The 13,666-nt window shown below is 44.9% G+C and overlaps 1 protein-coding gene across 2 annotated transcripts in view; it reads left to right on the forward strand.

The window, feature by feature from the left end:
• Positions 1-11,610, forward strand: part of MIER2 (MIER family member 2) — a 29,006-nt gene extending 17,396 nt beyond the window's left edge. For both annotated transcript variants that reach the window (XM_085637987.1, XM_085637986.1), the window contains exons 5-13: positions 1,453-1,576; positions 2,045-2,136; positions 2,790-2,859; positions 3,230-3,381; positions 4,288-4,369; positions 6,472-6,566; positions 6,721-6,848; positions 9,465-9,601; positions 9,997-11,610. In XM_085637987.1, coding sequence (XP_085494113.1) covers positions 1,453-1,576; positions 2,045-2,136; positions 2,790-2,859; positions 3,230-3,381; positions 4,288-4,369; positions 6,472-6,566; positions 6,721-6,848; positions 9,465-9,601; positions 9,997-10,457 — 1,341 coding nt within the window. In that variant the 3' untranslated portion in view covers positions 10,458-11,610. The remainder of the gene's footprint in view (positions 1-1,452; positions 1,577-2,044; positions 2,137-2,789; positions 2,860-3,229; positions 3,382-4,287; positions 4,370-6,471; positions 6,567-6,720; positions 6,849-9,464; positions 9,602-9,996) is intronic.
• Positions 11,611-13,666: the final 2,056 nt, after the last annotated feature.

Genomic DNA, 13,666 nt, shown 5'->3' on the forward strand with positions numbered 1-13,666 from the left:
GCTGTACAAAAAACTATTGTTTACTAAACTAAATGTTTGCTCCATGTATAACAAGAATCAATACCATATATAGGGTACACATGATCCTTGGCTTGCCTTTTAGTTCACTAATAACATTGTCATCTGGGCAGAAGCAGTAATAATTTCCAGTTTCATAAATATATTCTTAAAGCATGATGTGGTAGTGCACTGTCATTTACAGATCACATATTTTCCATTGAAATGGCCACAAAAGTTTCCCACTAACATGTAGTTTTATTGATAATAGCGCATAAACCATGTTTGTAAATTGGGTTTAGGCAAAAAAAAAATATATTTGCACATTACTAAGTACAGGGTTTTAATTTGTTTTGAACCTATCAAAATATTTATTTCACCACAGAATTAAAAAAATATTTCTTCATAACTAGTGAAATATATTTGAAATGTTTGAACAGTTCACTTTACTATTTTAGTGTTGTGTTTGAAAAAAGCCTTACATCTTACAGCCTTTCATTTCACATAATTTCCACAGTTCATTTATCACACAGTTCACTTTACAAAATCCTCTAACTTCAGTCACAGAAAGAAAAATAAATATAGGAAGACAAACTGACTTTTGACCTCAATTTCTGAAAGCCAGCAAATGTGACAAGTCGAGCCCTATGTTTATTTTTTTTCTAATTTACGGACTACTGCGGTAGCACCTTGTTGGCTTTTAGGAAGTATTGTGGTACCAGTAAACTTTTAAAAAATCACAATAAACATAGAAAAGTTGGATATGGCTATATCTTAGGTTTGAAAGGAACTGTGTTCTCAGAAATGATGGGGTTTGAGATGTCATAAGTTTTGTTATAAATGCTGGTTAGTGTGAAAGCAGTGGGTAAAGAGGTGTACTAGGTATAGTAATGTGAAGATGGTGCATTAATGATAAATTCAAGGTATAATTGTAACTTTTATATTTTTTGTGTACTTTAAGTTTGGTTTGTATAGAAAAAAGGAATAAAGGTATAGTCATTTAAGTATGGTGCCTACATTAGAAAGTTAAGGTATAATTATAACTTTAGAATTTCTAATGTTTGGGTTGTTTAGGTTTGGTTTGTATAGAAAGAATAAATAACGTTTTCCTAACTATAACTAAGTTTTCAACTGTCGTCTTTTCATTGAATAGTATTATACGTAGATGTTAAACAACAATGTAAAGTAGTGGGAGGATATTTTTTTTTATAATATAGATATTAAGAATGAGAGGAAATTGATTACTTGAAGGACTTATCATTGTTGTGTATGCTGTTTGTGTTGTATTTGGTGAATTTGTCCTATGTTGTGAATAGTAAATCTAATTTAAAAAAAACAACTGTGCATGTTGATCAGATCTCCAAATGTGCTCCAGAAAGGGCCCTACAATTGCCCCAGTTCTCCCCACATTGTAGACTTTTGTAACAATATGTTTTTGTATATTTGTGTTGGTAGGAACAGATTGCAAAAGATTTACTTTCAGGGGAAGAAGAAGAAGAGACGCAGTCCTCAGCAGATGAGCTTACTCCTTCCGTGACCTCCCATGCAGCCTCTGACCTATTTCCAAGCACCACTGGCTGTAAGTGTGTCCTGCTGCTATCTTATGGGGTATTTTTTTACGTTTGTGACATGAACACTCATAAAGGAGCAGGGAGCACAGGTTTAACACTAAACTCTCCGTCCTGTTGTTTGGGTCAGTGTCTTGAATAACTCGTGCTTAGAGCCTACCTGTTGTATCCCTTGTTGAGAGGTGGTAGAGATGCCATCCCACTAGGCTGCTGCTGTGCCATCTTGGGAAGGTGGCAGTTCCTCTGGTGTTCATTGAGGGGACCAGGTGTGAGGAGCACGTGAATGGTCTCAGATTGCCAGAAACCCTGGTGCGAGTGAAAGGATTACCAATCTCAGGCTGTCTGTTTGGTCAGTGGATTTTGTCTCAAGACTTGTTTGAATTTGACACGGACATGCTCACTAAGTACTTGGGTTGTCATTGAAGCATGGAGCAGTGCGCCCAATCAGCCACTTAACCTAATCCTTTTTTCCCTAACAGCAAATTACCTCGCAGACGAAGACAAGGAGTCTTCTTCCTCCGCTTCCACTGCCTCTTCTGATGATTCTCTTCCATCGAACGACTATAAGAAGGTGAGAAACCCAGTCTCGTCCTTCTCTGGTGGGACTAGACACTCGTGCATCATGAACCTCCACTGAACAAAGTCTCTTCAGTGATTAGAAAAGTCATTTTACATTTGCAGTGCATTCCCACGCTTATAGTGCAATCTGGTCACAGTGTAACTCAACCAAGGATGTGCCGTCTTCCACACCTATAAAAACAGCTCACTTTTGATAAGAGGTGATATTCTTCAGCTGAAATTGCAGATGAGTGTGGCTGTATTAATTTTAGAAGTGAGGGGTGCAAAGCTCCCTCCAGGTAATGATGTTAATGATGCAGTTTGCAGTGGTATATAATGTCACCTCTCTTTTGTCGCGTTAACTTGTCGTCACTTACCTGCAGTTGACCTGTGCAGCAACAAGTACTTACGCTTGTACATCACTTCCAGAAGTGCTGCCATTTGAGGTGGGAGGGTGGGTCTGTAAGTGGGGTAATGGGTTCCTGATTTAGCATACGTTGGCAGGTGTCCGCATGGACAGCCATTGCAGCTGAGGTGCTAGTCCAGACCCGTGGTTCCGCTGCAGGTTCAGAGGTCATTTCCATGGTTGATGTGCAGTCTGTTTGGCTACCTGCGCTGAAGAAAACTCCATTGACCCTGCTTTCCCTTGTAACTCTTCTCTTGTAGGAGATCATGGTGGGACCTCAGTACCAAGTCGCCCTGCCTCCTCTTCACATAGATCCTCAGAGTGAACAAGGTGAGAGTGCTGGACGCAGAGTGAGCTATTGGGGCTAGGGAGTTTATTCACTTCTTAGTTTCGATTTTGCAACAGTTTATCTAGAATTCGTTTTTCTTCAGTAGATGTGTGGTCTGGTTGCTACCGTAATACATATATTTAGAAGTACACATTTCTTAAAGTAAATTTAATTCATGATTATTCTTTGGTTTCATACAATATCAATAACTCAGTTACAAACAAAGTGGAAAGGGAAAGCAAGCAATAGCATCTGAAAGGATGGGCAAAGGCCGTAGAATATTGCACTGCCAATACCGTAAAACTATAGCAGAAAGAAGACGCTGTGCTGTGGCTGCCTTCTGAAATTTACTTGCTCTCTCCTTCTTCTCAGGGTCGGAGGCAGAGGATCTGTTGCTGTGGGACCCCAATGTCCTCCCAGAGCAGGAAGTTGAGGAGTTCCTGTATCGTGCTGCCAAGCGGAAATGGGATGAGGTGTGCAACGACAGCCTGCCTGAAGGGGAGGCTGTGAAAGACAACGAGCAGGTACAGCTGCGCACGCCTCAGTATTGAACACAAGTCCTCAAAGCACTTGATCTGTATTCGTGTGTGATCTGCTGGTTGTTCAATGAAAGGGTTTCTGACTACTTTACTGTCAGGTTGATTGTAGAATGAGAGAAGCGCAATGCGTTCCCACCCTGGGAGCCATAGCAAAGACTGGTTTCCATCCTTGGGTACCGAGTGCCATGTGCTGACTGATGTGTATCCATGGACATCATTCAGGCTTCTGGGCTGCTGTGCGGCACACAGAGAGGTCACACAGACGACCCTTCAGCAAAGCTGCCAGCCGGCAGAGATGTACACCACTTTCGATAGTCTTCCTAAAAGGGACCCAGGGAGATTGCCATACAGATAAAAAACTGGAAGTGCTGTTGGGGACCTGAACTGGGGTCCCCGTTCACACCAGTGATAGATGATGAAGACAGCCAGCGACGTAGAGCCGCGAGCTCAGTCATGCTAGCGAACAATAGGTTCACTCACAGGCTGAACTACATGCAACTGGTGAGGGTTGTTTGCTGTGGTGAAACATAGGGACGTAGCGTGGATTCTCAAGAGCACGTCACTGGGGATTAGGGTTCGGAGTGTCTCAGAGAGGCAGATGAACGTATTTCTGTGAACAGAGAAGCTTGTTGTATTCATCCTCTCGCTAGGTCTGTCTTCATATCCTCCTTGATGAAAAGGAGGTAGTAACGCTGCAGGTAAGTTTGGACGAAAAGTGTGCCCAGAGGTACCTGAATGGGCTTGACCCAGTCCAGCGGTCTTTCCCCGCGGTGGGCAGGGAGTCGCATTGCTTATGTTTTCTGTTCACTGGTAGCCGGCTTCTTTGAGGCTCCTCGGCCAGTGCTTCTCGTTTTGCATTCACTGACTGGATACGTTTGTTTTGTGTTGTAGGCTCTCTATGAACTGGTGAAATGTAATTTCAATACAGAAGAGGCGCTTCGCAGGTTGAGGTTCAACGTCAAAGTAATACAGGGTAAGTCGTCCCCACATCTGGCCGTAGAGGTGCCCTGTTCTACTCCTCTCTGTCCCAAGAATGAAACGGCTCCAAGGGATGTCCTACAATGTGTCTAGTCTTAGCCTTGTTATGTAGCAATAGCGATAGGTAGATCCTCTTGGGCTGAATGGACAGAATCGTTTCTCTAAGGTGAGAAGAATGACAAACGCCCTCCTCGTTTCTGAGACTGGACCGACCCTTCTGTGGCCCGATGAACCCTTCCATTCACATGGAAGTAGACAAAACTCCCAGGCCTGCTGGACTCCTAGGGAACACCTTGTAGTGGTTGGTACAGGGGGCGAAGCCAAGCCTGGCATGGCTTTGTCTTGTTCCAGGAGAGCTACAGGGGCAGAAGATTATAGTTTATGTCAAAGTTGTTAACTGTAGATACCAGGACTTTATCTTGTAGTGTAGGGGTTACGGGAAAAAATAATTATAGTTTCTGTATGTCCTACAGTTTAACCAAGAAGTATAGGGCTTTTTTCTTTAAGGTGGGGTTAACGGGGACTAAAGATTGATTGTTAATCTCATAATCATTAACATGGCACAGCAGGAGTTTTTCTTACAACACAGGGACAAAAAGGTGCAAGCTATTGCGAGTTTGTGTATCTCATAGTAGTAAATCTAGAGAACAGAACTTTATATTGCTGCTATAGGACCATGCCCCCCTGGATCCCCTGCCCTTCTGGCTAGAAGTGGTGCAGACAGGGTGTAAGAAGGGGGTGTCAGAATCTCAGGATTTATAAGTTTTACAAACTGATGCATGGTAATCTCCTAACCCGAATGCTTCTTAAGAATTCCCATTTTTCTTTTCTCTCTCTCATCGACATTCTTAACCGCAGCATTCTCCCAACCCTCAATGTGATGTCATTTCCGTTTCCATCTTGATTGTCTTTGCCTTAACTCTCCCTACCCATAATGGAGGTTATTTTCTAAAAATTGTCATCGCTAGTCCAGATTCCTAAAAACGAAACTGCTGGGGTAGCAAGAGCCTGTCTTCGTGCAACCTGGAGACAGGGTTTTCATCGTGTGTCACGTGGATGAGAGGGTCCCGTCGAGAGCGCAGTGGTCATGTGGTTGTATAAAGCCAATTTCATGTTAACCTTTCAGCTAACCACTTTGGATCTCTGGCCCCCATTGGTGTGTTTGCCCCTTGTCACAGGCAAATCTCCAGACACGTGACATATTGTCTTTCCTGTTACTCCAAAGCTTTATTTTAATTTGCTTATGGGGTGTGATGCAGATACGTCTGAATGACCTTTTGTTGCATCTATACGGAGATAAAAGCAAACTCCTGTTCCTTAGGTGCTCGGATCGGCTGCGCTCTACATGCTTCCAGAACCAACCCGACATGTCAGTGTAGTGCACTACACATGCATTTAGAATGTGAAAGAGTGTAAGGGACTAGTTTTACAGCCAGTTACATGGGATACCGCATTAAGGTCTCGTGCTCAGCGCTCTGAAACCGACTGAATAGTTCACACACATACAAATTGTGTTTGACCAAGTCGCTGGTTTAATGACAAACCTTGAGCCATTTTCAGGCCAACCGTTTACAGAAAGGTGGCTCTGTAGGAAAATCAATATCTAGAAATGAGCTTGCAGGCAAATGCTTGGCCTTTTTTTGGCGAGTGGATTAGATAGCATTGGGGATGTGGCCTCCTGGCTGAACCAGTGTGCAGAATGCTTCAGTAGCCAGGAGGCCCCAGAAGTTAACCAGACAAGAATGTGAAAGTGTTGCAACCAAACACTGGGTGTCTTCACAGATCGGATGATCGGTTGCTCACCCTTCTGTTTAGTGTCTACATGCAGAGGTGTGCCCTGCAGCCAGCTCCCAGGTTTCCTGGACCGCCATACACTGACCTTTTGTGGCTTCAGTTGTTCTTAATGTGTGGCGCCTGTATCTCTCTCTTAATCTTCCTTTCTCTTCTTTCCCTTTATTTTGTCACTCCCATTACTTTTTATTTGCATCTACTTTCTGTTCTTCATTTGTCTCATTTGCCTTTGTATTTTCACTTTCTAATCTGTATTTCTTGCATGCTTCTCACCCTCTGCCTCTTTTTGTGCTTCTTTTTGTGCAGATGAACTCTGTGCTTGGAGTGGGGAAGAAAGGCGGAACTTTGAGCATGGGTTCAGAGTGCATGGGAAGAACTTTCATCTCATCCAAGCAAACAAGGTAAGGCCATCTGTTTCGTATTATGTCCTTTAAGAAATTGTTTTCACCAAGTGTTCAGTAAGAGCATGTTTTACTTCTTGTCTACCAATCCTTTTTCTGCATTCATCCCAACGTCCAGCTTCTCGTTGTAACATCTTCTCTCCCACCCCTTAAGGTGCGCACCCGCTCTGTTGGCGAGTGTGTGGAGTATTACTACACGTGGAAGAAATCGGATCGATATGACTATTTTGCACAGCAGACCCGCTTTGGCAGGAAGAAGTGCAGCATGCACACCGGAGTCATGTACGTAAAGCTATCTCTGGGGCGGGCTCGTTCTGTCATACTTTTCTTTCCCTTGTCTGCCGGGCAGCTTCACCACAGATTCTTTGAAATGTTTCTTAGAGCTTGAAGGAACCAAGAGAGGGTCTCCTGTCTTTGCAGACTTCATTTGAAAATACTGTTTGTGGTAGACTAGTCGTCCTGTGTCCCCTCCAGAAATTATGGACCCAAGCTTGAGGCCACAGCAGTGACCCGTTGGCGGAAAGTCATGGATCGATATGCATAGCCCTCGATGGAAGGGCTAGAATGCTATCGGAATGTTCCACCCACCGAAAGTTCCAACTGAAAGGCACAGACCCAATAGAATCATTGCAATGGAGGCTGAGGATGTCCACCAGGCAGTACCGCCTCTGTCGCTGCATTGTCTTTATGGAACCTCCCAGCATTCCAGGGTGTAACATTGAATGCTGTCTTTCTCCTCGTGCTGATGGTGCTGGGGTTGTGTAGTGTGTGACACGTGTTCCTATGCCCGTTCCATGTGTGCAGTCTGTGACGCTCAGTCTCACCCATCCTCCTCTCCCGCCTATTTCCAGTGGTACTAAGCTTGCTCATGCTCTGATGTTGTTCCCACCCACCCATCCTCTCTCTCTTTCCTTTTTAGATCTTACCCAGTGAGCTTTAGCTTTTTATTGTAGAAAGACCTATTGTGGACAATAGCAATACTTGAAGTGGGCTTTGGGTCAGCATATTTATGTTCACTGCTTGACTTTCATGTCCATCTCATTTGCTTCTTTCTAATTTGATGACTTTCCTTCCTCTTTTGTTTGTTCCTCACCTGGAGCATATATTCTGTACCATCCTTTTGATTGGATGACTGAAAATTCTTTTACTAATCATTTTCATGAAATTACTTTTTCTTCTGCTTCAAGCATTCCATACGAGTCCATGTCTTTTCTTGCTCTCTCCTGTGTGCTGCTTTCTCCTTTACACACCCAAGTGTCCATTGGCTCCCACACCCCTCTACGAATCCACCGCCCCCTTCCTGTGTTTCTATCCTGCCCCTTCGTCTTCATCCACACCGCTCCACAGCAGTTTTACTTGATTCCCCTCAGCTCCACTTCTCCGTTGTTCCCTATCCCCCCAACCCCACCCTGTCCTGTTATTTTTATTTATTTAAAAAAACATTTTTTAGGAGGGCTTGGCAGATGCAAATTGCTGCCTGGCTTCTCCTTTCTGAAAGTGCACTTTCCTGCACATTTTATTCATTTTTTAACTTACCTCTCCGTGGTGGGCATGCGCCTTCTTGGAATAGGAAATTTAAAAATGACAATGATGTCATGACATATGCAGGTGCATAGGTGGTGACGCACGCATATATACATCATCATGCGTGGTGTGCACTGTAGCATCATACTGCGTTAGTTCACATACGCAATTACACAATTGTTCTTTTTACGATGCTGTTACGCATCCTCAAAACCATATATTTTTGCTGATTGTAGCTCAATGTGTCTGCACTGGCCGAGGCAAAAGGTGAGACCTTTTAGCTTTACCGGTGTGAATTCGAATAATGCAAGAGCGACACGACTAGTGACTTGCCTTATGACCAATCTTCTTCCTCACTTGTTTCCTAACAGTGCTGTAGGTACATGTCCTAGGATATGTATTCTAATCCGTGCCTTTGCTCTCTCTTCTAATAGTGCTGGTTTTATCGTACCCCGTGCGATGCTGTCTCCACTGGCAGGTCTTCTTTCCTCTTTCAAACAGTGCTAGAGTCCATCGATCGATGAAATAGCGTCTCACTCTTCTTACTCGCTCCTTTTATTAAAAGTGCAAGACTTGCACGTCTTGTGATCTACATTCTCACCCTACTTTTTTTCCTGTTCTACTAGTGCACGGATCACATATTCTTTGACTTGCTTTGTAACACACTGTCTCTTCTTTTTCCGTTATTGCCAGGATTGCGGACTCTGTGATTTACTTTATCATACGTGGTCTCCGTGCTAAACTAAGTTGGCATGGTGGACAAAAGAATGATGGGTTGGAATGCTAACCCGAGCGATTGCCCATTTCTGAGGTTGATCAAAGCATTCCATCCACCACTTGTTTGCATACTTCAGTGTGATGCCATAAGGGGGATGAGTTTGCCCAGAAATGGGTTTCGTGCACACTGTCACTGGAACTATGCTGTACCCGACTGACGAGCCCCAATCAAGGCGATGATGGTCTTTGGTCGCTTCTGTTCTAGTTCAGGGAGGACCTGCTCCGGCAGTTCAAGCTGAACTGTACCCATAGGAGCAGAGTTTGCATATGATGGGCCTAAACTGAAGTTGCATTGTGTGAGAATAACAACAGACTGGGATGTAGCACCGAGTAATTACCAGTGGCTGAGATTAATTCGAACATTCCGCTCATCACTTTTTTGTTTATTACATTATCACCCATCACCATTCCCACTTCCTTCTAATTGACCTCCCTGCACCAGAATAACTTACGCGACCTTTTCTCCAGCTACAGTAGAACGATCTGTGACCTGCTTTTACGTGCATGCTTTTTTTCCCTTCTCTTTACTGTAATGTTGATCATTGTGAACCTGCCTACACTGTCTCATGTGCTCTCCCCCTCTCTTTGATGGTGCAGGGATTACATGGACAATGACTTGGATGGTGGTGATATGGAATGCATCAGCCGACCCCTTAGTTCTCTACCTGTACCCTCCGCCCCAAACTGCCTGGACTCCCACTTTAGCCAAGACCACCTGGGCATGGATAATGCAGGTAAGTCCTTCTGACCAGGCTGATGATGTGGGCCCTTAACCCGCTCTGTTGACCTATGTGGAACAGTTTGTATCCCAAGCAGCTGGCTATTTAAACATGAATTCTGTTTACACCAGAACAGCGCTCAAGGGTCATATCTCATTTCTAGGCACGTAAAGGAACCTTTTCCAAAAATATCCTTCCAGATATTCACCAAATACTTCTGTATTGAACAAAAAATCGTAGCAGATGTCGGTCTTTCGCTCTGGATCCACCAATTCTCGATTGGCTGCAAGCCTTTGCATCTGTCTGTGTTTAAGAGAGATTACTCAAGCTTCTACGACTGTGTTGCACCCATGTGTGCGTTTGTTGCGAGTACTTCTGCTTCTTAATCCTTCTTTCTTCTCTCATGACAGATCCTGGCAGCGTGGGGAGCACAGCGTGCAGCGTGGGGAGCTTGAGCGGTTCTGGACACGGATATGAATGTAGCACTCCCTCTGAGACAAATTGTTCTTTTGATCCTGTGGACGAACCCTCCGAGATCCCTTCCCTCTGCGACAGGGGCCTTCTCCACACATCGGACGCTGGGTTCTACCAGCTGCCGACAGGTCCGGACCCAACGGACCCTCAGGACATGCTTCCAAGTGTTGGTGGGCGCATAACCTTGGACTTTGCTCTCCCAGGGGGAATTAATGAGGGGCGCCCCCTTCTTGCCAATGTGGATTTGGGCCATGATGCCACGGAAGATGCTGCCACCCAAGTGTCGTTATCAGTTACGGATTTTGGGCTGATTGGCCTCCGAGATCTAAACACTTTCCTGACGACACACCCCTCTTGCGCATCGCCTTTGGTTCATTCTGAATCTTTTTCTCAGTGACATGATTGCCTTTCGCAAGTGAGGCAAGAGAACAAGCAGTGACACTTTCTGTAGCTCTGCAGCGGAATACAGGACGCGGGCCGCTTTAAATCTACAGCTGTGGGGTGCCTCCAAGATTTCCAAAGAGGCGCCTGTTCTCTCCCCCTTGGTCCAGACTCTCCTGCCTGCCTCTGTTCCTTTTCTCTGACCTCAAGGAACTTGGTTATGAATTCGCAGGCGTTGTCCGGCCATGAAGGATTTTGCAGAGTTTGCAGCTCAGAGGAATATTCCCTCCTTCTAGGAGAGGAGAAATGATCCATGGTTATCATCCGACCTATTGGCCATTGAGCAGTTAGCAATGGCTCGACCACCTGGATAATACTTGTTGCAATATTAGCAGTGACACTCTCTCTCCAGTCGCCTCTGTCTCAGGAGGTGGTCGGTAGATGTCGTGCCAATTGGGTCAAAGGGAGGATACGAAAGCATCTCTTGAGGAGATCCGTTTACTGACCAAAGGATCTGCCCGCGGTCATTCCCTTAGGCCTTGGAAATACTTCCTTCCTTCAGTGAGCCTGAAAAAGGCATTAGTACAGAGTTAGTTTTTTTGAGAGATTAGGGAGATTTTTTGAGAGATTAGGGACACGGTATGAGACATTTTGTGTTTGAGGCGTTCAGCCTAGCAACACTTGAAAGAACTGAGAGAGTGGTAGTTTCTAGTTTAGATTAAGTTATCTAGGAAAAAGAATTGTCTTTAGGGGGTCCCACTGTACCCATTCTGCACACTTGTAAAGACCAAGCACAGGCCCTGGGGGACCTGGGACTTTGCCTCTTTGCCAATGAAGGGTACCGCAGGGGTTGCCCTCCAAGTCAGTGTTTGTGCACCTCAGAAGTTCAGCAGATGCATCTTGGATGTGTTTGCCACACCTTCTGTGGGTTCTGGTGACAGGGCCTTCATTTTGACGCACAGGTGCTCCAGCACAACCCTCTGAGTCCTCATTGAATGTTGTTTCTCAGCCAATCAAATCGCTTCCATATCCCAACTCGAAGAAATGTTGAACTTCTCGTCGGAACAGACGTGCACATAGCTTACAATGAAAGAGATTTTCTGCCTTTTTTATTTATTGTTTATTTATAAAAACAATTTGAGAAGCGTGAATAAACTTTTTGAAAGTGATGAAGCTGACCTAGTGGTTCTCTCTGTTGTCTCTTGGTTGATAGAACACATCTTCTGGTTCTCTGTACTGCCTCTTACGTGGTGGAACAGTGGCTCAGAGGTCTCACGAGTGTGTTAGTGTCTACAGTCGTTTCACTGCTGGTGGTTGCAGAAACAGATTAACTCGTGGGCGCGCCTGATGCTCTTTTCATAGGATTGGCACATAATGATCCGGGCAGTATTCCACAAAGGTAGACTTACAAACAGTGAGGGAACTGGTGCTGAGAGAGCTGAGACTTGCACTGGTGACTGAAACTGGCTTTAGTTCATGAGACTTGCACCTTTTAGTGAACCTTTACCTGTACCCTGCTTCTCTGTCTCCGGGCTATGTTCCCTCTTTCTCCTCCTGTGACTGTCTAGTGCATGGTTATTGTCAGTGTTCTCCCTTGCTGTTCTACTCTTTTCTGTCAGCCCCTCTTCTCCTGTCTCTGGCTTGCATTCTCAGTATTTGCTCCCCTCTGTTGCATGTTGTGCAGGTCTATTGATTTCTTGTCCAAAGCAGCTCTTTGAGCTCTCTACAACCAATGCAGTGTTTGACTCTGGTAGACTTCTGCTTCCTAAGGCAAGAGTTCGGAGTACTAGAAAAAGACACAGTTATTGTAAAATGTCATTTGTGCAGCACACTTAAAATCCTGGTGTAGGTTGCAGGACTTATTGTCTGTCTGGTTAGATGGAGGCCAAAGCCTGCTTGTATTGTGTGAATGGTTGCAGGCCAGAGCCTGACTACTCCAACAATCGGCAAGCCACAGCCTGCTGTAATGGTTGGACGATTGTGTGGTCAAAGAGAAGCTTAGATGGCCAGAGTACGGCTCCAAGCAGGGCTTGGAGATGCATGGCTGTTTGCTACATGTAGGTATACCTGTGTCCGGATGAGAGGGGGAGGACGAAATGCATTTGTAACTACCTTACACTCGCGCCATCCTGAGGCGTCGCTCACAGTATACTCGTTCGTAGGCTCCAAATGATGTCGCGAAAGATGGGTAATGGTTGGCTGGTTATCGTTTTGTGAGCCTGTTAGTAGTTCTAGTGGGTGTTTGTCAGCTGTTTCATAAGGTTTACTATTTCTCCTAATCTTCTGGCTCAGTTATCTGTTTGCATGCAGATGCCAACCAAAGTGGCCTCTCTCTGAGCTGGTTGAAAAATCCAGAGGCTTGCATATAGGTTCCAGCATCCAATAGAGGTGGCAAATTATTGCTGATAGACAACAGGATCGGGTGGTGTCCCCGACAAACGCATGCTTTCTAGATGGCAATGAAGCCACTAGTAACTTAATACAGTTAAGCCCCTTCATTGAGCCAGGAGGACAACAGATAACGATTGACGGAAGCAGAGGCCTGAAGTTGTTACTAGTTGTAAGTTCTAAGAATGCGTGTATGGCACCTTTATCCATTATTTTACGCTGGGTGAAACCAGCGAGCGGGCATTCGTTTTACCTAATTTACTGGATAGTTTACTGCACGTTTTATACATAGCCTTGCTGGTTGATTCATGTGTTCACAAGACTTGGTGTTAGTTAAGGCAGAGAGAAATCTTTAGCCTGAATTTTTAAGTTGACTGACCTTTCCATTGTTGGGAATGAGATACCTGTAAGTTGAGTGAATATGGTGGAGATACATCAGAAAAAGTAATGAGAGGACTGGAGGGACGATGAGAAAATTGGAGCTGAGGAGAACTAGAGTGGGATGAGTGAGCGATGGGGGACCTGGAGGAAGAGGAGCCGAAGTGGGCAAGAGGGACGTAGGAGCAAGGTGGTGAAGGCAAAAGAGAGAGCAGATGTGTGATGAACAGGAGAGAATGGATGATAGGGGATAGAGAGTTAGTGAAAGAATGAGAATTTTGAAGGGAAGGAGAACTGGAGCATAATGAGCGATTATTAGGGACAAGCAAGCAAGATGAGCAGTAGCTGCAGAGAAGTGGTGTATGGGAGGAAAGAGCATGGTTGGGTATCGTGGAGGAGAGCAAGAGTGTGGTGACGATGAGAGAAGCTGGATGTTGGGGGATAGCAAGAGTGGGGAAG

Source organism: Triturus cristatus, chromosome 12 (genome assembly GCF_964204655.1).
Source record: "Triturus cristatus chromosome 12, aTriCri1.1, whole genome shotgun sequence".
In the NCBI taxonomy this organism is placed as follows: Eukaryota; Metazoa; Chordata; class Amphibia; order Caudata; family Salamandridae; genus Triturus; species Triturus cristatus.